Source organism: Actinia tenebrosa, unplaced genomic scaffold (genome assembly GCF_029948245.1).
Source record: "Actinia tenebrosa isolate PJP-AT-01 unplaced genomic scaffold, QUT_ActTen_1.0 PGA_scaffold6__47_contigs__length_16458017, whole genome shotgun sequence".
Lineage (NCBI taxonomy): Eukaryota > Metazoa > Cnidaria > Anthozoa > Actiniaria > Actiniidae > Actinia > Actinia tenebrosa.
The window spans coordinates 13,910,494-13,936,362 of NW_028292583.1; the positions used below are offsets into that span (position 1 = coordinate 13,910,494).

The following is a 25,869-nucleotide window of genomic DNA, read 5'->3' on the forward strand; positions in this document are numbered from 1 at the left end:
AAATAACTTATCTAATTTAGTTGACGTAACCTATTCAACAGTGAGACTAAAAGCACTCTGTCTTACATTAATTTTTTTGGGGTCCCTGTGGATTGCGTCATTCCATTGAGCGCATGCGCTCTATTTATTTCAAGATGGCGGCTCGTCTGGGTGAAAGATCTGCAAGATGTATTTTTTGCGTTTGTTCTTCATTTATTCAGCCTGTTGTTCACAGATCTAAATACCACACATTACTTAATAGCTCATTACATTTAGGGAAGAGTAATGTTTGCAGGAATATTAAGAAAGGTAAGTCAAAAATAAGATACTTTCATGGATATTGATCGAGTGTGCACATGGTCAAGCCGCTGCCTGATCTGATATTAATTTCGGCTGATTTTCATTTCTTTCTTTTGTGCAGGAAACTTTCAGTTAATTAAACCTTTAGCAGCTGGCACTATTAGAGGTTGTGATTTCCATACATCAGGTAATTATTACTCGTTTTAATCGGAAATTAAGATTAATTGACCATTGAAGCTCAGCTTATGTACCCTGCTGACTGATTGTAGTTAGACAATACATCTAAGACCAAAATGGCGCACTGCCAAGTGGGTAACATAAAAATGAGGCATCCAGGGTCATATGCCAAGAAATATACAATATGGGTTCAATGCAAAGTATACACTTGTTCACTTGTTCTGTCTAAGTTCTTTCCATATTACATTCAGGAACACAACAGTTTCGTGGCATCTAATTATAAGAAAATACTGTAAATTTGGCCCCAGATGCCTCCTTTTCACCTGGCCGTGTGCCATTTTGGATTTAAATGTAAATTTTGATATTTAAGGTAATGCACCAGTCAAAATAAACCCTGACCCCTGTCCCCCCTCCTTTCCCCACCCTGGGATATGTGGGGATTTGGTGGGGGTTTGATACCATTTTAGCAGCTTTTTGGGTCCCGTCTATGTGGGGGATTTACACATTTTTTCATCCCTGCTGAAGGAATGTGGTGCATAAAGTGGGGATTTGTTTTGTAAATTCCAAGTTCATTGGTGGCCATTGTTTCCACAGAAGATTTTGGGTCGCAGCATTTTAATTTCTTACAGAAACAAGTAGTCATAAAATATGTGCCAAGCCAAATTTAATTGGGTCTTTTTTTTCTTTTTTTCCCCAAATTTTTGTCCCCATGTCGTGGAGCATTTGTCAGTTTTAGTTCGCTATGCAATACTGATCCCCACGTATATCCTGGGGTAGGGAATAGGGGGGGGGGGGAAGTGTCAGGGTTTACTTTGATCGGTGCATTACCTCAAATAGCAAAATTTACATTTAAGTGACATGTAAGTGGTGCATAAATAAAGGGTACTACACGTAGCTGTCTAACAGGTGTCTACATTTTATATAGATATTAAAGTAAGCTTACAGTACCTCATTTGTACAGAATGCTTGATTATCATGATTGCTTTCATAATTTATTATCTTCAGATAATTTAAAGAGAAAAGATTTTTATAAGTTATTAGGAGTATCGCCAAATGCAAATGCCAAGGAGATCAAAAAGGCATATTTTGAGGTATTTATCTTGCTGTATTTCTTTTAGATTCAGCCTTACAGGCCAGACAGACATGGATGATAATGATTTCTTTTAGATAATATATTAATAAATATTCAACTATGAAAAATAATGCAGAATTATTCCTAAAGCCAATGAAGTTGTTTTAGTTCATTAAATAAGTAAATTCTCTCAAATTATAGAAGTAAAAAATTACTATTTTAGTTGAGGCAACATAACTTTGAAATATCCATTTGAATGAATTTTTTTATGAATTTCAAACTCAACAGCTTGCAAAGAAATATCATCCAGATACTAATTCTAAAGACAAAAAGGCAGCAGAAAAGTTCCAGGAAATAAATGAAGCATATGAGGTAAAGACAGAATATTTTATATAAAGTAGTAACATCTCCCCACACTCTCATCCTTTGAGTTATCTACTATATTATTTTTTGTTATTATATAGATATCGATGAAATACCAGGTTTTCTCTAGTGTCGAAAACTTGATATCTTTCACCAGTGGAAGATACCATATCTTTCACATGTGAAGATATCGCTGTTGACATAGTAACATATTCTAATAAAGAATTTTTGAGCTTATGTTTTATTTAAGTTTCATCAATATCTATATAATAAACAGAACATTACATGGCCGCTTGGAGATACGAATTTTATCTTCGAGTGTTCAATTTAGATATCTCACTCGTTCGCTGTGCTCACTCGTGAGATATCAGTTGAAGCTCAAAGATAAAATTCGTATCTCCGCGCGCCCATGTAACATCCTCTATATATTATCCTTATGACTCTTGCAAAAATTCATGAGTATCCCAAAGGATAGGAAAGTAATAACGATGATATCCCGACGAGTTTCAAAACAATAGCTGTTCATTCCCCTAGAGGTTTGTCACTTTCAATTGGGAAAACATTGTCACACCAAAGATAGGGTCTATTCCAAATCAATCTGTAAGTTAGGCAATCCCTGACTTTAATCAGCAAAGAGGTTGTTTCAGGATTTTCAGGGCAAGAAAAAGTTAAATTTTTTTGAACATGTGTTGAAAAACTAATATGTCAGAAACTGTAATAATAATATTATCCTAATTTTGTTAATGTACTACATTTATTTCCTTCAGATTCTTAGTGACGATAATAAGAGAAGAGCATATGACAGTTATGGTCAGACAGAATTTTCTTCGGCAGGTGCAGGTAAGGGCAGGTGGCTAAAAACTAATTAAATTACATACACACTCCCACCTAAGAAGACATTCCTGATGTATTTGATTTTTACCAGATAAATAGCGATTAAATTTTCAATAGAAATGTTTAAGGGAAGCATTGTTTGACTCTGGAATCCTCTTATGAGTTTCATTTTCTGGTGTGTAAAAAGTAATTGTACATCATTAGTAGCTATGTAATTAATATAGTATTACATTTATAATTGGACATGGAATACAATTATCAAAAGTATTTGTTTGTTTTTGATGAAATTATTGTTAAATAGATGTTTCGACCACTTTATCAATGGCTTTCATCATGGCTTGCATGGCGTGATGTCTTTCATGGCTTGCTTTAATCAGAGACAAACAAATACTATTGATGATATGAATCCTGAATGCAAATTATGAAATACATGTACAATGTTTATCCCCAAATAGACTTAATTTGTCTTAGTGCAAAGTTCACCCATTTCAGTCTACATGTCATTCCCTAGAAAATAATATTCTTTGTTTGAGTTGTATCGAAGATATTTATGTCTCTTGTGCAACCATTAAACAAAGTAATAATACTCTAAGGAATGATACGTGGTCTGATGGGAAAACATTGCACCAAGTAATAAGATTCATGAAATTCACTAGTCCTATTGTGAGAATTACATTAGTAAGAAGATACAGTACATGTACAATGTACTTTATTTGTGTTTTGACCTATACTCTTCATTCTTACTTTGTAGGCAATCCCTTTGGAGGGGCGGCAGGCTTTGATGCTGAGGACATTTTTAGAACATTTTTTGGGGGACAGAATGGACCATTCAGCGGCTTTAGAACAGCAGGGATGGACTTTGAAGATCTACAACAAGCACAACAGGTGCATTTAGTAACAAACCTTTTAACTAGAGATTGCAGTACATTTGCACAAATGAATAGATAAATAATGGATAAATGTATGAATATGTTAGGAATGAATGAATGAATGGAGAAATAATAAATATATGAATAAATATTAAATAAATGAGTGACAGAGATGAGTGATTATTTTTGAGAAAAGACATTGGCTCTGTGGACAGCCTATTGAATGAAGGGACGAATGAATAAGTGCATGTGTGAATGAATTTATGAATGACAGTAATGAGTGGATTACTGGAAGACTATTCTTTGAGAAAAGACAATAGCTCTGTGGACAGCCTATGTTTGAATGAATGGATAAATGAATAAGTGCATGTGTGAATGAATTTATGAATATCAGTAATAAGTTGATTACTGGAAGACTATTCTTTGAGAAAAGACAATAGCTCTGTGGACAGCCTATGTTTGAATGAATGGATAAATGAATAAGTGCATGTGTGAATGAATTTATGAATATCAGTAATTTCTAATTAATTTCTTAAAAAATTAAGAAGATAAATTGACCCCTTTTTTTGTTTCTCAGTATGCAATGAACCTATCTTTCATGGAAGCAGCCAAGGGCTGTAATAAAGACATGACAATAAGAACTAGAGTTATCTGTGACAGATGTAATGGGAAAAAAGCAGAACCTGGAACAACTCATTCCAAGTGCTCTCAATGTAATGGCACAGGACAGGTCAGTAGTGGGGTAATAATAGGGTAGATTTTGTATGATGGCAAAATGTCATGCACCTCCATTACTGTACAGAATATCATAGTATACAAGGTCAGATCACTGCTTAGTAGGGTTTGTGCAGGTCCTTGACAAGCCCTTGAATTTATGATGGCAATTTTGTGTACAGAGTGGGTTAATCATATGAACCTTTTTCCCTCAGGAAAGTGTAAACACTGGGTTTTTCTTTATGAAATCAACATGCCGCAAATGTGGAGGACAAGGGTACACCATAACTACACCTTGTAAGAAGTGCCGAGGAAAGGGGCGAGTGATGGAGACTATGAACATCACAGTCCCAGTGCCCGCAGGTAGGTGTACAGTAACCCACCCTGTACTGTACTCCAGGTCAGACTAAATTAAGCACATTCTCTATGCCACTCTACCCATGTGCTGAACCTAATTAAATGTAGGTTTAACTCCGAAATCGTTTTTAAGCAGATGCTGGTTAAGGAAGTGAACTTAATTTTGAAGGTCTAGCAGTTTCAATTTGGCATGGCAAACGGGGCTTGCCGCATTATGTGACACTTGAGCAGCAGCTGATTGATATGCCACTCTTTTGCTGTACTGAATTTATCGATGGGACAGGCCTTACTCCTGAGAAATTGGACTTCAAAATTACAAATTGATTTCTTGCCCAATCGATTCATGGCTGGTTTCATTGTTGTAAGAGATTTAACATGGTTGCATTGTTATTTTACAAAAACCAAAACTTATGACTGAGAAGCTGTGATTCCTCTTTCTCACATGATTAGCCCCATTGCCTTAAATAGAAAAATGGAAGAAAACAATATGTTGGAAGAACTGACTGAATCTGTTGTTTAGGTATTGAGGATGGTCAAACAATCCGCCTTCCAGTGGGGACTGGTGAGGTATACATCACACTAAAGGTGCGTGCATAACAATTTGAACTTCTTAACCTGCATATTTTACAAACAACACCAAGTTTTACAGCCACTTTTCAGAATTCTGTATAACCAAGACGATTCCAGATTTTAGGGTTTTAGCTTTCATCCATCAAAAATGTTTTTCTCAAATGATTGGGAATTTTGTGCAGAAGTTTTAAAAAATTCTCTTTTTGTGTAGGTTGCTGAAAGCAAGATCTTTGAGCGTCAAGGAGCAAATGTATATTCCACAGCCAATATTAGTTTTACCCAGGTACAAATAAGTCGTCATTATATTTACAAGTACTGTTGCTTCTGTACCTGGTGATTTTTGTACTTTGTTTTTTACTAAAAGAGGTTTTCTTGCCTGGTATTTAGGCACTCCTTGGTGGTACCATCAAAATACCTGGAATACAGGGGGATATTGAATTGAAGGTCAGTAAGGTGCTGCTTATAATCATGATGCTGATGGTGAGGATGGCGATGTTTATTGTGATTGCGGTGTTTATTGTGATGGTGATGGTGGTGATGGATAATGGTGGTGATAATGATGATGATGTTGATGATGCTGATGGTAATGGTGATGATAATGATGGTACTGATGGTAATGGAGATGATGGACGATGGTGCTGCTGATGATGATGGATGATGATGATGGATGATGATGATGGATGATGATGATAGATGATGATGATAATGATGATGATGATGTTAATATTAGTGATGATGTTGGTGTAATTAGCATGGTTATTGCTTGCAATACATACCGTTCTCAGGAGAGCATACTGCGATATTAATCGTGTTATAATATCATTTAAATGAACCTTAAAAGGTTCCCCCAGGTACTCAGTCACATCAGCAAATGAGATTAAGCAACCGTGGTATACCCAGGATCGATGGTCATGGACGAGGGGACCACTATGTCAGCTTCAAAATCCATATCCCTAAGTAAGTCACATGTCTGTTGGACGTACACTCTACAATTATGAGCGCCGAATATTATTGCTCGTGTCATAACGTGCCTTTGATTTTACATCAGCCAATCATTACGTTTCTAGCAAGTTTTTAGCTACAGGTAGTTATCTCTTATTACGTTTCTTAGACAAGTATTTTTGCTGCTGAGTGCATATGTAGAAAAGGAATTCGTTGGCCAATCAAAACGTACAATTTTTATATAAACCGATACTTTACGGAGCTGAAGACAGTCGTTGGCTAATTTAAAGTGCACATTATTTCTGATCATTTTAATACCCTTGGCCTAGTCGTATCATGCCATGCGTTATATCGTATATATGAAATCTTGGTTTTCTCTCTCCAGATATTTGAATAGCAAGCAAAAAGCCCTCATTTTAGCCTATGCAGAACTAGAAACTGACGTTAGTGGTACTGTTAATGGAGTAGATAAAACCAAAGCAGGTATGTGAATTCAAGCATTTATATATTTAAATGCATAAAAGATGTATTGTAGATGCTGTTATGGAATGGATCTATCAAATCATTTTTGATTCCTTTTTTCGAAAACCTTTTTCCCTGACGTGTGAAAGGAATAAAGCACCGTTATTTACTGTAAACATCATACTATAGGGAGAAGATTGTTCTACGATAGGTTATATAGTATATTCTGAGGTTTTAAGTCAAGCGATAAGGTCATCTCGTATCTCTTACTACTGAACTGCAAAATGTTTGTTTTTTCGTAATAAATCGAGCTTCTAATTGACGGTCAGAATTCTTGTATTATTTCCTCGTCAGACATATCCTTATTTCTAGTCCTGTTTATCCCAACTACCTCGGATTTGCTTTTCGGTTCCCACAACTTCAAGATTTCGCTTCAGTTTCTGATAAAATCGACGGAAGAAAAAGAAAAGAACTTAAACACAATCCCTTTGTGTCTTTCAGGACTCAATGTACAGCGAGTGTGGGATGTTTTCCGGGAATCGAAAGAGAGTTTTAAAGATTCGTTCGATTCTAAAGAACAGAAACAACAAAATGATGAAAAACTGAACCCAGATGGTAGTTGGGAAGGAGGAGATGATAAACAAGAAGAAATTCATGCGAAAGAACTTCAAAAGACGATAAAACTTGGTTTAGTTTTAGTAACAGTTTGTGTCTTGTATATCATATATAGTAGCTTTGGCTCTCCGGCTGTTACTGAAGGAAAAAAGGCACAAGAACCTCGGAGTGATGAATCATACGATAGCTATGGTTGCTGACAGTGATGTGTGATGTTTACAGTGAATAGCTTTGGAAATTCTTTTTATATTGTTTTATGGAAGAGAGTTGATACCCAGTAGTCAGGCAGTTTTCTATGAAAGAGTAAAGTGGAAAGCTAAGATTGTATTGAAATGAAAGCAATTGTTCATCCATAAAGAATCCTTTGCAATTTGATTTCGTAAGAACAGTTCATCCCTGTTTACTTATCTCCCTTTCTCCGGCCCTGCATTCTTCCCTCTCCCTCCCTCTCCCTCCCTTTCCCTCCATCACTTCATCCACCCATCCATCTATTCTTCCTTCCCTTCATCCATACCTCCATTATATCCTTCATCCCTTCATCCATCCTTCCGCCAACCCTCCCTGGCCCATCGACCTTCCTTTCCTCCATCGTCCATCCACCCCCCCCCCCCCCCCCCCCCTCTATCTATCAAAATACCTTCTCTCAATAATATCAATTAATTTTTTAAGGTACAGTGGAACCCAAAGACGACGACCAAGAAGCTTTGGGACAACAGAAAAGTAACTAAACAATGAATGAATCGAAAATTGACAAGGAACAGATGTAACTAGAAACAATCACCCCTCCTTCCCTAGTCCACTCCCTTAGGTCAGCCTTACTACAGAACTAAATTTTTGGCTGCAAGACTTCAATTATGAATTTTCACTTTATTTCTGAATAATCCATCTTACTATTCCAATTTAAGTTTTGTACATTAGTTTTGTACAATGCACTTTCGGTTGCGTAGCTTACTTCCGGCACGGATCAAATTACTTCCCTTGATCGACGATCACACTTTTTGCGACATGAGGAATACCAGTCAGCGCAGTATCGACAGTTGGAGCCATGGCAAAAGCGTAGACACCAGCCAAGATTTTCGTAGCAGTCGTAGTGACAGTGTTCTAGGGCCGTCAGCGCATGCGTGGTGGAAGACAAGATGGTAGTCATAGCAACCAGGAACAGCACAAAAGCAAACGTCGTTTTCATCTGTATATTGAAGGAGGAATGTCAGCCTCGTATTATATTTTACTATTTGAAATGAATCGTGGAAAAACTTAACACTAGCAAAAAGACTGAAAAGAAATCAACGATCAATTTAAACAAGGTTTCAAAAAGTAAGCAAAAGAAACCAATGATCAGGTTTCTTCGAAATACACAGAATTAGAAAATTCATCGGGTATCAAGTATTCAAGTATCCTTGAATTTTCTAATGATAAACTTGAAATTATTTCGAGCAGTTACTGAAACATTTTTAATCAGAAAATCTTTAAAAGGAAATAAAACTAAATATGTTATAGCGAGTCTTGTATGTATGCAGATGGTGAACATTATTTCAACTCAAAATCCTCACTTTTCGATTATCCTGTAGGGCTTACGCGGTAATCGGTTACAAAATTGACACCTGCATTTGTGTAATATTTTCGAAACGATATTGGCTTTAAAATATTAAAGATATAAAAAAACTATCTTCATACCTTACTTCAGGAGTCGGGAATAAAAACAATCGAACGGTGTTGAAGTCCTGAATTAACTACTTGAACTGAAAACTGCTTCAAAGTGGTCGAACTTTATTCACCTCTGCTTGAATTATCACTCTTTTCGAACGGATATTTACATTTTATTAGCTTAACTTTAAACTATTAATTAGCAGTATTTCGAGAGGTTATCCTAAACATTGGAAAAGGGATATTCTTTTTGTTTGCTTAGTTTTTCCGCACGAATGCAAACAAATGTAACAAAAGAGAATTGCCGTGTCGAAATTAGTAATGATTGGGGGGAATGATAAAAAGGCGTTATGAAGCAAAATTTGTATAATTATCCTCTGCTTTAGTTTCCAGGTAAATCTTGGAATCGCTTTTTCCTTTCTTGCTTGCTTTCTTTTTTTTCTATTTTTCTTTTTTTTTTCTTTTTCTTTTTTTTTTTTTTTTTTGTTGTTGTTGTTGTTTGATTGTTGTTTTATTTTGAAAGATTTGTTTTTGCTATGAGTATTTTTTTTCCTGATTTCGCTCTGCTCGTCGACATCTTACTCCTGTCCTTAATTTGGTTAAAACTATTTTTTCCCCCTCTTTCCTATTTCTTCGAATTCTGCTCACTCTATTGTTATCTAGTCACAGTTCACTGTTTTCATTTTTTTTTTTTTTTTAATCATTTAAAGTAAAGTAATTAATACCTCCACTTTTTTGTGCTAAATGACAAAGGTTAAGGTTATGACATTTCTATCTCGTTGACACTAGGCCTGAAACAAAAAGAATCCGGAAGAATCATTCTATCTAGTGTGTTTGCGTTTTGTTATGACTATAATGCGGACTGAATCCGTAGTTAAATTTATAGGTCAACACGGAAGTTAGCTCTGTAGAACCGTCTTGCGAGCGCAAATTGGCCATTGTTTATACATAAGCGGGGGGGGGGGGGGGGGGGGGAGAAGAAGAAAAAGAAAGTCAAGAAAAGGGAAAGGAAAGAATAGATAAACCAGTATGAAAAAGGAAATAAAAGGAAAACATATATAAATACTTCAGCAATTTTATTCCAGATTCGGCACTTCAGATTTTAAATAATTATTATCAAATAGGTAAACGTCTGCAGTCATAAATATAAAATTGTGTGTTCGATTCCAAAGATCGGGCAATAAATTATCGATTGATACAATCCATTATATAAACTGATAGTTACAAACACCCTGTCGATTCACACGTATAAAATGAAATATTTTGTTCCAAAGTATTAAAACTCCTTATAAATTATAATATGGTTCTCAATAGGACGTTTCCATGATGGCGTCATTTGACTCCCACTACCAAGATGCTTCGCGATTTTTCTTTCTTATTCAAATTTGTATTTCCTCATGAGAATAGTAAAAAAATTGGTGCTAAGTAACTGGACAAAAGAAAGTATGTAAGGGAGTCTGGTAGTAGAGGTCAATGACGTTATCGTGCAAACGTCCTATTTACAGCCGGTTCAACCGACAACGATTCTCGATTCTAAACAACGTATTGGGATCAAATAAAGGTATAAGGTTACCCTCCAGTCGATCACTAACAGGACAAGATATTACTGCATACCATGACCCGAACCCATATTAGCTGTCTCTTGCCATTGGGAAGAATACAAATTTTGAGTCTCCATGTAAGGACACAGATTTTATTGTTCATACAGACTGATCGTCGTTGAACATGTGAAAGACCTGAAACAGAACAACACGATTTAGACTTCAGTATATGGAATTATGTCCTGCGCAGTGGTGCCGCAATCATTTCGCACAGTGGTTTCTCATAGGAAATAGTACTTTAATTTTTTCCTCTTTTTCTATATTTATTTCCAATATACTTTCAAAAAAAACAGCTTCAAAGTATCCAGACATAGACAGAAGTTGATATTTGTAGTTATGAACTTCTGACGAAGACCATTCTCACCTGTGTCACGTGACTGTCTCACCGACCCAGTGTCCTCGATCTTTTGTATCCAGTAGATTGAGCTTCGAGCACACAACACAGCCATTTCGTCACTAAGAAGAGATCGCTGGGTGAAAACTGCGTCCACTTTCCAGGTTGTATTTTCTACCTTTATATTGGTATTATTGTCTTCAACAATGGTTTGCTGTAATTCCAAACAATCCAACAGAAAAATACAGTTATTACAAACGACTTGGGCATTCTTGTTGACAAATTCGATTCATTCATTGACTAAGGAATACTTACGTTTTCAAGATCTGTTTTGAACTCGTCCGGCAGAACTGCTGATATCATTTTGAAAACGTAGCAAATATTCTTTGCTTTGATGTGAATCGCAGTTAAATTCTACATAGGAAACAAGAAAATGGCTTAGTTCTATTTGAGAGCTAGTGATTTTTATTTGTTATTCTATTCTTGTTATTATCATCTTTATCAACCGTGAAATTAGGTACATCAAATCGAAACTCAAATGATAAATAACAAATTATTTATAAGCAAAAAATATGATTATAATCAATAGTTTAAAATATTTTTTGTAGCACTGACTTATTTATCATCTCTTATAACATATTGCAGCTAAACAGAATGAGCTTAAAAATATTAACATTATATCTTTCTATTGAATCCAATATGATTTTGCTATGATGCAGTAGAAAAGGAATCTCATTCAGGCTCGATATCATTTAGACTTTTTTTCGTCAATTTTCCTTTGTGGGGCATAGTAATATAGTGCCAGGCACGATTCGCCAATATCTTAGTTATATATAACTATTTTACAAAATAAAAGTCCCCCTTAGATCATTTCATGGTCAAATAAGCACTCACCATTGAGTAGTCTTCCAGGACTTCAAATTCTTCTGAATCGCCATGTTTCGGTACGCTAAACAACTCAGTTTTAGCTTTTGTGTTGATCTCAAGCTTTTCGTGCAGAATTCGGCCATTTCCTTCGTTGACTTGCATATCAAACTTGAAAAGAATCTGCAAATAATGACAATATTAGAATTAAACTTGCTTGCTGCTAGATTGAAGAGTTTTTATTTACATCAAAAGTTCATAGCTCCTTCATGATCGTTGGCTACTACATGTACTAGTATTTGCCGAAACGAAAGTAACTATGACAAAGCTAGCTGGGTCCATGAACTGCAATCTATGTCCCAAACCCACCATTCTTCAGAACTTCAGTCGAGTTTTCTTTGATGAGTATAAAGTGTCCTAATAAGTTTATTTGTTTTATTTTACCTTATTTCGTGGTGGTTTTATCCCTTGTGAGTCCACAGATAAAGTAGTTGGAGCAGCTTTCGTGTCAAAAACACCAGCACATAAAATCAAAACCAGTAAACCTTGCAATTCCTGTCAACAAAAATGTTTAAATAAACGTTCTTGTAGATAAATTTTGCACATTATCATAACGACTTTTATATCTTTCGCCTTTTACTAAAGCATCATTGCTTTCCCCAAAAAAGATTTTTGTCTTCACAGAAAGCTAACAAAACTACGCTTAACGTCTTTAACTCAAAAAATCAAATTTTCACTTAGTTGTCGTTTGCGAACAAACTTACCATTTTTTCTTTCTTTTCACCGTATGCACTACTATTTCCAATATTACCTTTGAAGTCAGTAATGTTCTAGACGATGTTTGAGCAAATTTGTGAATTTTTACTACAGCTTCTACTCATTTTATCTACAGCTCTTGCTATTATTAGACTTCTAATCATATCAAGGAAAACCCCGTTTTCGACCTTTCCTTCTACAACTGCAGCATTGCTGTCTTAGGCGATGGTTTCAAATTGGAACGGAAGTCTAAGAGATTTTACAGTTATGCATATTCGATCGCGGAGAAAACGCGACGTCACCACTTACGATAACCGTAATGCTATGCCAATCTGAAGAATGCTGGAAGCCAATACGAACAAGAGTTACAATCACCATTTGACTTTGATGTTGATGATATCTCTCAGTCTCAGCACAGTTTTTTTGACTTTGTCTTGATATGTATTTTCGGTGTTTATCAAAAATTTTAAGCTTGTAACGGCTCAGTAAGTTTTTCTTCAGGTCATGACTTTTAAAACACGTACTGATATGACTGAGAAGGTTTTATTATATTCGGTTTTGTTTCTAAGCGGCCGATCAATATTGACATAGGACTGTGTTCGCTGCAAGTATCGATCAACTTCTATTTTGTTTACTTTCACTTGATTTGAAAAGACGTTTTTATTTTGTATTTATTTAATTTCTGATTTTTTAGTTTTCTTGTGTTTTCTTCATTCTACTTGTTTTTTCGCCCCAAATATGTCAATTCTTTCACGAAATAGGTGCTATACAACAAAAATTAAAGAACGCCATTTCGAAATATAATTGGTTAAAGCTTACAGGCCAACTTTGCATTTCGAAACTGCGTGCATGAGTACTCTTTCAGAAAAAATTCCCTTAAATTTCACACTAATATATGTTTCACACATATTGATCCCAGACACTCTCTAACGTTAGATAACTAGCACGATCTACGCCACGCGCTTAATCAATGTCACAAGCAGAGAACATCCGTAAATAAAACCTACGTTGATATAGCATGCAAGTTCTAGAGTTTCGATCTAGTCTATTTAGAGAGTCTTCATTAAGCCTTTCAAATGAAAAAAAATTGCAATACTTTGACGGATAAGAATAAGCTTTAACACTGATATGTATACTATAAAACAAGGAAAAAAACTATATTTATTCTTTTTTTTTAGCTACATTTATTTACTTCCTTTTACTTCCTTTTTTATTTTCCGCAAATCGTGAAACTTTGTTAAGTAGTTTATTTTTATATATCCGGAGAGCTGAAAGACTGAAAAGTTAGTTACGTAATTTTAGTCTCAACACAGCGAATGATTAATATTAATTTTTTAGTTTGCTCGTGTGCTTTCATGTGGTTCGTATCGCTGAAACTAGAGCTGGTAGGCGAACTTGATCTCTGAGATTTGATAGTTATCTTAAAGCCCTCCTTTAATAAGAGTTATCGTTAAAATATGCAAATCTCTCAGTTATGTACCGGTAGTTGGAAAATTCCGCAATGCATAGCACATTTCATAGCACTTCCTCATTCCTTCAAGAGGTCTTCACTAGTCATTACGTACTAGTACTTTAGTTGCCATTGATTACTTTGGTCAAGGTAGCTGACTACTTTAGCAAATTCAATTAGGAATCTTTCTTAAAATGCGATATTAATATTTATACAGAATTCAACGCTGATTTAATAGAAAATTTTCCTTACCGGAAGGCAGGATACCGGAGGCCTGTCTATAAACGCGTGTCTTTCGTAGAATCGCTTTGATCAAGTCAACAGCACAGACGAGTTTAATATGAGAGAAAAAATGAATAGTTACAGACGAACAAAGCAAGATAAAGAAAACAAGATGAATATTATCAAAGTCTGTCGGATATATAGAGATTATCGCATGTTAAGAGCTTGATATCGTTTTTATTCACGAGTTTGCTTATCATATCGCGAGCGAGCGAGTTAGTGGTGATATCATATGAAAAACGAGTGAATATAAAAGATATCAAGCTCTTAACATGTAATAATTTGTTAATTGTACATTTAGGGTCGATAAAATGACAAAATTAAATGAGTTTCCAGTTTACCGTGAAGTGATATCGTATCACTTCACTGATATGCGTTTTTATTAACAGCTTTATCAGACTGATATCGACCCTAAATGTGTAATAAACAAAAATATCGATATAATATGGCCGCCATCACGCACAAGTTAGATATTGGTATAAATTAATTGAATTCACAAGTAATCTTCTTAGCTCATTCCATTAGTTTTTGTACCTCTGGTTACGCCCTATACAGTTTATACAAGGGAAAATGAACTAAGAGAAGGAATCCCCGTGCCCCATCATGTGCACACTTTGATGCTATTTTTAGAATCATTGATGCTATTTTTAACTCGTTACCATGCCCGCGCGATAATCATGCTTCCCTTTAATGCCTCGTTTTAGGACACGAAAAGCGCCATATTTCGCTACGTTTACGAAAAAAACACAGGCTTTGTTTATTGCAAGACTGGAAGCCGCCTACCCTCAAGAAATCAACCAATCAGGTTCTTCGCTCAAAATATCTCCAAGCTAAAAATAGCATCAAACTGCGCACATGATGGTTACAAGGCTATATAGGTAGGATTCCTTCTCTTAGTTCATATTCTCTTGGTTTATACCCCTTTGCTCAATTACTCGTTTAGGATTATTCTTTAGAGTCTTATGATAGAAATGTTCCTTGTAATATTTTCTATACATTTACGATCGATATATTCATATATTAGCTTTAGTTTCAGCCATGCTTAATTCTTAGATTTTCACTCGAATTACTCGTCGTTAGAATATCGCACTAGGAATTTACTTATTCTATGAGCCAATCATAATTTGACGATTATATCACATCGATTAGAGATTGACACCTGTCATAGAATCATTATAAATATAGCTCATGTACTCAGTCTAGTAGAGTACTGAGTAGAGTTGGAGCCAATAAAGATCCCGAAGCTTCTACCGAGAGCGTTCGTCCATCAACAAATCCTTTTCCATGAGATTTTAAGACCATTTACAGTATCCTTTGGTACTGATGGCAGATGGTATTACGAGTCCCACGTACATTAACGTCATACGAAACCCAAAGGACTTTGCCGTGTCTTGTTATTATCATACTAATATCAATATTTTCAAGATGGCGGCGAAAACGAGAGAGACTGTGGAGACTATTAAAAATAATTATTTATAGTGGAGGGGAAAAAATTCGATAACCCAGTGAAAATGCGTCCAAATGTCTTCAAACTCGGACAAGTAATAAAAGACACAACAAGTTATCAAGGTAAGTCGTTTTTATTCAAATAAACTGCAATTTAAAGGATTCGAATTTTGACCGTTAATCGCTCACATTCAAAGCTGTTATAAGCACTGTATTGCAGTGCTTGGGCTGCCTGTGGAAACGGGTAAGGTGTGATATCAAGTGATGTAAGGAGCCTGGGGGAGATCACTATTTTGATTTTTATCATTATTTTGATATTATGGCTAATTGTGAAGTAGAGACGAAAATTACCAAACAACGACCAAAGTATTACCTTTCCTCGAAATTTCCTGTCGTAGATGGAGTTCATTACTTCCCTGGCACAACCAAAGAGTTTCTACAGCAAATTAAAAATCTTCGCCTACAAGGAGACGAAGTGATAGTGGTCTCATATCCCAAGGCAGGCAAGTAGCTAGGAATCGAATAATATAATCAGGGCTTACCATAAACCACGAAACGAAACGAAACGAAACGAAACAACAAAATGCGAAACGAAGATTTCGCATTTTACAGATCTTTAAATGCGAAACCGTCATTTCGCATTTTACAGATCTGTAAAATGCGAAACGACAGACTGTAACCTGAGGCTTTGCGATCCCATGTTTAACTGTAAGCTTACTCACGAAATTAGATGAAAACTGTGTAGCTCCATGTCTTAGAAAATTAGAGATTACTTTGAATCTCAGTGGGAAGAACAGTGTAAACTTTCCATGTACCAAAAGCCACAAATTATAAACTATATTGAAATACTTCAACTCGTGTTGTTGTGGCGCCATTTTGAATGCACAGGGACCCCAATCGAATCATAATATATGACACCAGAGTAAAAAAATTAGCGCCAAAGGTTTTACTTTTAAACTTCTTTCAATGAGGTAAGAGAAGTATGGCGTTTAAAATTCTTTGAAGCGTTTTCCTTATGTTTTGCCGTCGAGTTATAACAGTCTGGTGCGTCTGGTGCTGAATAACAGCTGTACTAGAAAAATGTCATTAGCATGAATATCACTTTGAGTATCAATTTTGACTTAACCACATGTTTATGTTAGTTATGCATAGTTTGTGCTGCATGCTTTTCTGAGAGAAAAAACTAAAAATAAATTGAATCCTTTTCTCGCTTTTCTCTTTGTGGGCTTCCTTTGTGCTGAAGCGTGATAAATGAAAATGTTATTATTACACTACACCAAGGTACACCCGATATTTCCAGACATATCTAATGAGACAACAGATAATGACTGTCTCGATTCAAGATGGCCAAGCAACTAGAAAAATCACTAGAAATTTGCTATAATAATCATAAAGTTCTACAATGTTAAAGCATGTAGTGTATGACAATGTTGTGATTGTTGTTCTAAAACTGACAAATACACAGTATTAGGATAATTTATACAATTTAAGCCCTACTTTCAGATTACTAAGTAAAAGTGTCACCCAATCCCCTCATAAACACGTGAGGTGGTTACCTGTGATGTCAAGCGGAGAGTTAAACTTCTTTACAAACCTCAAGTGTTGTTGAAATTTGCTGTATCATGCGTTACATATCTCTCGTAAAAATTTGTTATGCATTAGTAAAGCGAAGATAGAACTTTCTAGTGGGTTTTTCAATCGACGTTTGGCACTATTTAGTTTTATACATGACACTTTAAATAAACTGAAAGATTACTGAACCCAAAACGTTTTCCAATTATTACAGTAATACTAAAGTTACTTTATATGCATATCTTTAAGGGGAAAAACAGCTACAAAACCCACCTGCTTTACTGTAAAAGAAAAGGCTTTTAACAGTCTTGCCTCGTCCTTTACACATCACTCGAGCTCTTCTCGTCGTGAAACCGCTGACCAATCATCATCATCTTCTTCTTCCGCATCATCCTTATCATCATCATCATTGTATTCATTGTTGTCATTGTCATTGTCATTACTATGATTATGATTATTATCATCATTATTATTAGGTAACACATGGATATCAGAGATTATATGGCAGATTTTCTCAGATGGTACGGTCGATATGACGCCTATTCACCAACGCATCCCATTCATGGAAAGTACGAAAATTTTCGGCACATTCGCTACAAATGACAAGTTTATTGAGCATTTCTTGAACAAGCCTTACCCAAGAGTTTTCAAAACACATTTACAGTATCCACTCGTGCCAATGGGGGGAGGAGGTCATCAGATCACACCCAAGTATATTAACGTCATAAGGAACCCGAAGGATTGTGCAGTGTCGTTTTATCATCATACGACGAGCTGGAGATATAACGAGTTTGATGGCTCATGGGATGAATATTTTGAGGCGTTCATCGATGGCGAAGGTATTAGAGCTTCTGTGCATGACATTTAACGATACCATAGTAGTAGTTTGTTTCATGCAAAGGTTTCGAACTAGGCAGTCGGGGAGGGGGAGGGGGGGAACCTTCAAATTTCATCGACCTGAAACAACCTCTGGACTGATGTAAGTCAGGGCGCGACTAACTTACAGATCGAATTGGAATTTATCATGCATGCTCAGAACTGACTAAAACACCCCGGAGAAAAACCCTTGAGAGAGACCTGCTCCCATGGGAAGTCCAGGAATCAAACTCTGAGATGAGAGGCGAGTTACGTACTGGCTTAGTTCGGGCTTATCATTGCACTAAGTTAAAAGTACGTTCACTCAGTAGCCCTTACGAGGACAGCAGGCCGCCTAGTAAAATCTCCTTTCCCTCCCCACCCTCCCCCCTCCCCCCGGAGGTTTTTTACTCGGTAATATGGTTGAATGGAGAATGTAGGCGGTCTTAGTCGAAAGTCAATCTTGACAACTTTTCTTAATGTTGATTTATATGGTAGTAAAGTTTGGTTCTTGGTTTGATCACGTGCTTGGGTGGTGGGCGCATCGTGACGACCCTAACATTTTGATCCTAAAGTACGAGGAGATGAAGAAGGTATGCTTGCTATAATGAATATTAATAATATTATATTAATATTTATCAGACAGTAATAGATTGATAAGAATGGAATTATATTTCATTCCTCAGGAGTTGCCTTCTGGCGTGAAACAAATAGCAAAGTTCGTTGGCAAAGATTTGTCCAATGAGACGATTCAACTCATCGCAAAACAAACTTCATTTGAAGCCATGTCGGCAGGCGATGGAAGGTTCTACGATGGTGATGAGGGGTTCATGTCAATCATAAAACCAAACACGCCCAAATTCATCCGAAAAGGCGAAGTAGGAGACTGGAAAAACTACTTTACTGACGAACAAAATCGACGATTTGACGAGCTGTACGAGAAGAAAATGGCTGGAAGTGGACTAAAACTAGAGTTTAGTTGAAGCCGACTAAATGAAAAAAAATCCCGAACACTTAAGCCTCGAAGAAAGGGCGTGCTTGTAATTTGATAAATGTAAATATACCTATTTCAAAAAACGTTGTCGGTCGAAGATCTGAAATCTGGGACCGAAATGAATTGTGGGCTGTGAGCTTTTAAATCAAAAACGAAGGAAAATGAATCATTTTCCAGTCAGTAGCTCACAACAAGTTAATAGGGACCTTAAGCTGCAGGACGGCAACGACGACGACGACGGCAACCATACAATAGCACTAATTGCGCTATTCAATAGATACTCGTTGGAATGTACGAAATACTGTGCTTTATTGCCGTCTTATGCAGAAAGTAAGACGTGAAATGTCCTATTTTTACGTGGTAAAGAGAACGGCTACGCCAAAAGCGTATCTTTGCTAATTTTTGTTATAAGTAGAGGGCTCCCAAAAGACGTCATTTCACTCTAAAACGGGGATGCTTATTGAGTAAAATACTAGGTAAACACGAAATGGATAATACAACAGAAGGTTGAAGCGCCTCAATTTCGCCGACGTTGTCGCCCACGTTGCCGTCCTGCAGCTTAAGGTCCCTAACATCTAAATAAACAACCACCAATTGGCGATGTATTTTGAATTTTGAATTGTAAAAAAGAAGTTTTTCTAGCCTCCCATCATTCATTTCGGTCACAGATTTCAGATCTCCGAAATAGGTGTATGCTATATGAAAATTGAAACCCCTACGACAGTAAATAGCATGAACGATTTGTTCATTTGAATTTGAAGTCTTGTATTAAAAAAACGCTGACAACGTTTTAACGCTGACAACGATTTATCGACTAGAAACGTTCGAATATTATGTCTGGTTTTATCTCGAAAAAAAATGTTCCCAATTTCAGCAGAAGAATAAATCTAAAAATATGCTTCCGAAGTACACTAGCATTGTCAAAATGTTGTAATGTTCCTAATATATAACTGTTAATATCAGATTAAAACTAATGGATAAGATATGTTAACATTAACCCTAATTATGATGACAGAAAAGATAGATGGATCAAATATATATATTTTGGTAGTGGAAGTCATTTTATGGAAAAAAAATCATTAATTTTCCAAAACGACCCAGGCCTGAACAACTCTGTAGCAGAAATTTGACAGAGACATTTTGTCTCTTATTACAGCTGAATAAACTTAATTTATCATCCTACAAAGCATCATGAAAGAAAGCTGAATTAATTGGACATTTCTCAAAGGAAATTGGTAATCTAAAATCTTGTAATATACATGGCAATCCAATCTTTCGGCTCAGCATGTAGCTAGTGTCAGTCCAGACTTTTAATATGAATTCGTTCCTGACAGTCGATGAGTTCATCTTCGTGTCCAAGTTTAGTCCAGTATTGTACGGTACGTAATCGTAACCGTTTTAGCTCTCTCGTGTGCTTTACGGATTCAGTTTCAACTGGTTTGACTTCTGCTTCTTTCTTTCACCCAAGAATCCATCCTAGTAGAAAATAGAATCCTCGAGGTAAGTTTGCTAGACTTTAGCAAAGTTCGTCGCCTTCTGTGTATTTATGCATGGGCTCAACAACAAATTCTCGCTTCGTTGGAATTAAAAAATCTCTCGAGAGACGAGAGAGGTCATTTTTTCTCATAGTTAATTGAGCGGAATGGTTTGGAAACCTATTGTTATAGGTTTTTGTTTATCATTTTTATATGACGTTGACCGTGCACAGAGAAGGAAAGGTGGCACCATTTGTTCACGGCATTAGGGGATATAGAAGTTTTTCCCCCTAAAAAATCGTTCTAAAATAGTTAGTATTTGTTAATTAATCCTATATGATTAATATTAGTTGTTTATTGAAAAGGAAATTGCCCTTTTTAATGCTATGCTTTCTTATTTATCATCTAGTAACTTAACTGTATCTGCGTGGAAATATTTATACGCATGGTTTTTGGTCATCGAATGAAAGTTTTCACTTGTTAATACATGAAAATAATAACGAAATGAGTATTTTTAGCCATACTTGTTTTGGCTTGTGCACGGTCAGTATCACGTGATGGTACGGTTCAACCTCAAACGCAAAGCAATAACCTTGTTCCGGTGGAGTTTCCAAACCATTCCGCTCCATTAACTATGGTTGTATGAACAAGGGCGCCAGGACAGACGGATTGGGTTTTAGATGTATGTGTGATTGTTTCAGTTATTCTAATTGAATTGATATACGTTTGTTTCTAAATGGATACTAAATAGTGTTCACTTATCTTTCCATCCAACTTTCTTTCTGGTTTGAATCAGCCGTACGATATGAATATATTTACCACGTCCACCAACGGTCTTCGTGGTTTGAATCATCTGTAAATAGGTCTTTTTTACTGTACTGAAGGTAAATTTGATTTTAAAACTTATTAAAGGTGAGTATTATCGCTAACAAAGCGACGCCGACGCTGCTTGGCACGGATAGTGCAGCGGTAAATACTCAGAGCGTACGGCTGATTCAAGGCCAAAAAGACCGTCGGTGGACGTGGTAAATATATTCATATCGTATACGGCTGATTCAAAACAGAAAGACCGTTGGTTGGAAAGGACGTTTATTTTTAAAGATAAGTGAACACTATTTAGTATCCATTTAGAAGCAAACATATATCAATTCAATTAGAATAACTGAAACAATCGCACATACATCTAAAACCCAATCCGTCTGTCCTGGCGCCCTTGGAATGAACTGTAAGATATTAGCACAAGTTAATAACCTTTACATCCTGGACAAAAATGTACACATAACAGAAATTTATCGTTAAGGTGTAATAGTGAAATATACACGAGAGAAAACAATGGAAATGAGATCTACTAACCACTAGTGTAAGGAGGGGGTGCACCCCACCCCGTCACAAAAAAGTTTGCTTTGTGCACCAACATTTAATAGCGCAGCGCATTGATTCTAAAAATAGCTTAAAGATTCGGACAAACATTGCATTCTGTTTAACCGCTACGAGGATTATACGAACCGATTTTATTATTTTTACTTAACGATACAATAATAACCCATGTAAACTAAGATCAACTGCGATCGGCTGTGAAAATTATCTGCTGAAAGTAAACTTATAAGTTTGTTTGTCCGAATTTCGCCTTTGTCTTCGTTTTTATGACGTCACAGTTGCGCTGCGCTATTAGGTGAGATTGGCAAGAAAATGGTAAATAAGTAAAACCATTCTGATTTGGTGGTAAATGTTTTAGTGATAATGTTTTCTCCTTGCGTTCGTTTAAAGTTTGAAGCTGTCAATTTTTAGATTACAGTCTTAATGTTCATTTTTTTAAACAAAAACAGTTAAAATATACTTATTTTTTCAAAAGGTTTTTCGGCACCTGCTCAAGTCAATTAAAACTTTTATGTTCAACTAAAAGTCCTATATATTGACAATGTGGGCTGTTTACATCTGTGCGTTGGCTGCCATTGTCATAATAACAGGCAATCTTGCTGTCATGGTGATATTTACTCGAACACCTTCACTGCGCATGCGCAAGTACTATCTATTGATCAGCCTGTCAGTTGCTGATTTCTTCGTGGGTTTGATATCAGTACCGTATTACCTCGCGTTGCTTGTCCACTCACCTTTGTCGGAAGCTTCTTATCTCGTATATACAGTTCAAGACATCTTATTTGGAACAGCATCAGTGTTTGGTTTGACAGCCGTGGCGATTGAACGAGCGTATGCCGTATATTTCCCGTTCAAACATCGTACACTTTGGAAAGGTGCGTACATGATTGGCATAGCAGTAGTATGGCTTGTGGCAATACTATTCGCTTTTATTACAACTTCTGAGTATGCAATCTCAATCATATATCCAACATCTGCCTCCATCTTGATCTCTCTTCTCGGCATCATAATCTCCTATGTCCTTATATGGATTAAGATGCATTGCATGACAAACATGGTAAGTCACGCAATCCAGAAGCGTGACAAGAAAATGACCGTCACCCTTCTGATCGTTACTATTGTGAGCCTATTAGCCTGGATTCCATTCCAAGTGGTAACAGTTTACGCGATAACCTGTGGAAGCCTGTGTCTGCATGACAAAGAAAAAGAAATTATGATAACCAAAGTTTTGCAGTACAGCAACTCTCTTGTGAATCCTATCATCTATGGTCTTCGAGTTCCTCAGTTCAAAAGAGCTCTTCTCAAGAGGTTGCTGTGTAATCGTGATTTATCTGTAGAAGTTGGCCATGAACTGGCAGCACGCAATCGTGACCCACCAAGCGTTGTACCGATTAATACAAATGATAACATGACGAGGATCGACTGATCTAAAGACGAACACAAATAAGAAAAAACTACGACTTTTCTGCTATAGAGTCAGAAGTGGGATAACCAACAGCATTGTTTGCCCATGAAAAGACGGAAGCAATAGACGCTAACCCTGATAACGTCTCATACCCAAACTACCAGATCTTTTTCAAAATATATCTTCATATTCAAATGTCCTTTGAAAATGCCTAGACAATAGTGAATGATTCAGTAGCATTAAAAAAAAAAAAAAAAAAAAAACTACCGAAAAGGATTCTGCAAGTGTACGGGTATATAACGTCATCATGCTTGAGGTCTATCGTAAGAGCGCTAGAAAATAAATCCAGAAGAATCAAAAAGAAGGGAACGCTACGTAGCTCATGAATAAGTACTGAATTGGGCTACCTGTGTTTAAAAAGTAAGTACGAAGAACTGCATTCCAAAGAAAAGCGCTTCAGTTGTTGTTCTTAAGGTAAATCCCCCTCTCCCCCTCCCCCCCCCCCCCCCCCCCCCCCCCCACAAACAATAATATAATAAAAACTGGCTGTATTTATAGTTGGTTCGTATTGATCTGATTTATCGAAGATTAGTCTAAAAATACTACGTCTTTTACAAGGAATAAGCATATGCCTTGGATAAAATATTTGACAAAAACCTTTTTTTTTTTTTTGCAAATAAGACTAAAGTAAGAAAGAAAATAGATATATTGAGTAAAATATACAGGCAATAATTCTCTTATTTACTAGAAGCAATTTTATTGAGATTAAATATACGTAAAACCAATAGAATTTTTGTCTTCTTGTAGCTAATAATTTTTAAATGAAATAGACTTTTCACTTTTGGAAGGTGTGGCTTTTTAGATACCCATTTTCAGTTGCTCTAAGCTTCAAACTTATTTTCATTATTCATAAATCTATTGTTGTGTTGTCTTTCTATAAGCGCTCCCCATAACGGACGTTGTGTTCGTTTTCGTCCGCTGCACAGTATATCCCTGCAACTTTTAGCTTCGTTGGCACATATGTTACAATCTGCTGGATACTGACACATTCCCATACAAGCTTGGGCTCGCCCGTTACAACAGCCACAGGACGTACAATATTCTGAAGAGGCCAGATGAAGGTATGATAATACGAATATAGTACACAGCAATAAGGCGTATACCGCGGGAGATTTCATCTAGGAGAAGAGAAGATAGAGAAGATGAGAGATGAGCGAAAAGCTGAAGAGAACTAGTAAAAAGGGAATGAGATGAAATGAGACGAAGTGAAAATAGGCCTGGCTGCCCTGGGCGTAATGTCTTTGTGTTACAGTTGCGCATAAGAAAACAATGAATCAAAAACATGAATATGGATACAACTCAAATATAAAATATTATTCTGAAGAGAATGACCCGTGGTCTAGCCCAAACTAAAGAGGTCTATCTATTAATAGCAGGATATGAGATTGAACTATAAAATAAGTGAAATGGGATGAAATTGGGTAGGTTGACACGATATGACAAATGAAAAGAGATGGAATGAAATGAAATGTAATGGTATCAGATTAATGGCATGAAAAATAATGAGATGAGACTGAATAGGATGAGTTAGCGATCATCTATATTTAGTCATATTCAGTAATCTAGTTATATTCAATATCCACTCAAATTCTACCGACGAATAATCAATTGACAATTAATTCTCAAATACAAAAAATAAGAGCTTCCTTCTTTACTTCCTCTTACTCTTACACGCAGCTTAAATATTCTAATCTAAACATGGCTAGTTGATGTTATTGAAGTACTGAAAGACGTAGCGCTCGCAAGTAGGGAGCCAATATTAGTTTTCCCCTATTTGAAATCTAAATAAGACTATATAAGGAATTGTACTGAGTGTTGAAAGAAGAAGCAAAACTATTCGAAACGATCTAGTAAGATCTTTTTTAATACAGTCAACATTAATAACTACGTTGTGTGGTTTTAAGTGTTTGCTATTTTTTCCCCTGGTGTTGAGCTAATCTCCCACGAAACTATACATCAATAATGTATTTATAATGTAATCATAGTTAATATATTTAATCATGTTGTAATGAAGAGACACCAATAGACTTCTTCGGTTTAGGGCGTAACGTTTTACCATTTCAGACCACGTGTTAATTCCTAGAGTACGCTTTATTTGTTTAATGGTTGTGCATGAGAAGACACATGAATATGAACTAATACGTATACAACTCAAACAAAGAATCTTATTGTCAAGGGAATGACACATGGTCTGAAATGGGAAAACATTACTCCCAAGCCGTAAAGGATTACAGTATTGCCAAATTTTTCTGCACACAGGAAAAAGTTCTATACTTAAATTTCTTATTGAAAGACAAAATTTTAAATTAAAGTCAAGTGAATAATAGCAAAAGTATTATCTCCGAGTTTTACATGCTTATTTACGCTCGTTACCGTGTACATTATGAAAATATGTCCCAATGGCTTCAAAACATAAATTTTCGGCGTGTGTTTTTAAGGCGTGCTAATTAACACGCACTCTTAGGGCACAGCCGCATTGAAATTAATAGGAAAAACTCCG

General features: G+C 36.1%; 5 protein-coding genes and 1 long non-coding RNA gene across 8 annotated transcripts in view; 3 read left to right on the forward strand and 3 right to left on the reverse strand.

Moving 5' to 3' along the window:
• Positions 1-106: 106 nt before the first annotated feature.
• LOC116307625 (dnaJ homolog subfamily A member 3, mitochondrial) lies at positions 107-8,750 on the forward strand. Of its 2 annotated transcripts, none has more exons than XM_031717898.2 (14): positions 107-288; positions 401-466; positions 1,462-1,547; positions 1,817-1,900; positions 2,659-2,731; positions 3,477-3,610; positions 4,172-4,324; positions 4,524-4,671; positions 5,186-5,250; positions 5,447-5,518; positions 5,623-5,679; positions 6,077-6,192; positions 6,563-6,660; positions 7,141-7,629. In XM_031717898.2, exons 1-14 carry the CDS (start codon positions 114-116, stop codon positions 7,452-7,454), a joined length of 1,641 nt encoding a protein of 546 aa, XP_031573758.2. In that variant the 5' UTR covers positions 107-113; the 3' UTR covers positions 7,455-7,629. The 2 variants fall into 2 exon arrangements, with proteins under 2 accessions (XP_031573758.2, XP_031573759.2); XM_031717899.2 differs by lacking the exon at positions 7,141-7,629 and adding an exon at positions 7,924-8,750 and having other exon boundaries at positions 108-288.
• On the reverse strand, positions 8,102-9,833 carry LOC116307626 (uncharacterized). The gene is made up of 2 exons (XR_004198425.2): positions 8,929-9,833; positions 8,102-8,440 (listed from the first exon to the last, which is right to left on the reverse strand). It is a non-coding gene; the product is annotated as an uncharacterized LOC116307626 (long non-coding RNA).
• Positions 9,834-9,957: 124 nt separating this feature from the next.
• LOC116307630 (uncharacterized) lies at positions 9,958-12,918 on the reverse strand. 2 transcript variants are annotated; one of them, XM_031717903.2, is made up of 6 exons: positions 12,763-12,918; positions 12,142-12,252; positions 11,728-11,880; positions 11,149-11,247; positions 10,864-11,047; positions 9,958-10,634 (listed from the first exon to the last, which is right to left on the reverse strand). In XM_031717903.2, exons 1-6 carry the CDS (start codon positions 12,829-12,831, stop codon positions 10,486-10,488), a joined length of 765 nt encoding a protein of 254 aa, XP_031573763.1. In that variant the 5' UTR covers positions 12,832-12,918; the 3' UTR covers positions 9,958-10,485. The 2 variants fall into 2 exon arrangements, with proteins under 2 accessions (XP_031573763.1, XP_031573764.1); XM_031717904.2 differs by having other exon boundaries at positions 12,462-12,914.
• A 2,336-nt stretch (positions 12,919-15,254) lies between these two features.
• Positions 15,255-20,273, forward strand: LOC116307627 (sulfotransferase 1C2). The gene is made up of 4 exons (XM_031717900.2): positions 15,255-16,134; positions 17,680-18,042; positions 18,557-18,651; positions 18,745-20,273. Exons 1-4 carry the CDS (start codon positions 15,951-15,953, stop codon positions 19,039-19,041), a joined length of 939 nt encoding a protein of 312 aa, XP_031573760.2. The 5' UTR covers positions 15,255-15,950; the 3' UTR covers positions 19,042-20,273.
• A 2,119-nt stretch (positions 20,274-22,392) lies between these two features.
• On the forward strand, positions 22,393-23,773 carry LOC116307629 (trace amine-associated receptor 4-like). Its single transcript, XM_031717902.2, has one exon. The coding sequence runs from the start codon at positions 22,446-22,448 to the stop codon at positions 23,328-23,330; it is 885 nt and encodes a 294-aa protein (XP_031573762.1). The 5' UTR covers positions 22,393-22,445; the 3' UTR covers positions 23,331-23,773.
• Positions 23,774-24,041: 268 nt separating this feature from the next.
• The window catches only part of LOC116307620 (ubiquitin carboxyl-terminal hydrolase 4), a 43,445-nt gene continuing 41,617 nt past the window's right edge, over positions 24,042-25,869 (reverse strand). Inside the window, exon 25 of the mRNA XM_031717889.2 lies at positions 24,042-24,487. The gene's annotated coding sequence lies outside the window, so the exon portion shown is untranslated. The remainder of the gene's footprint in view (positions 24,488-25,869) is intronic.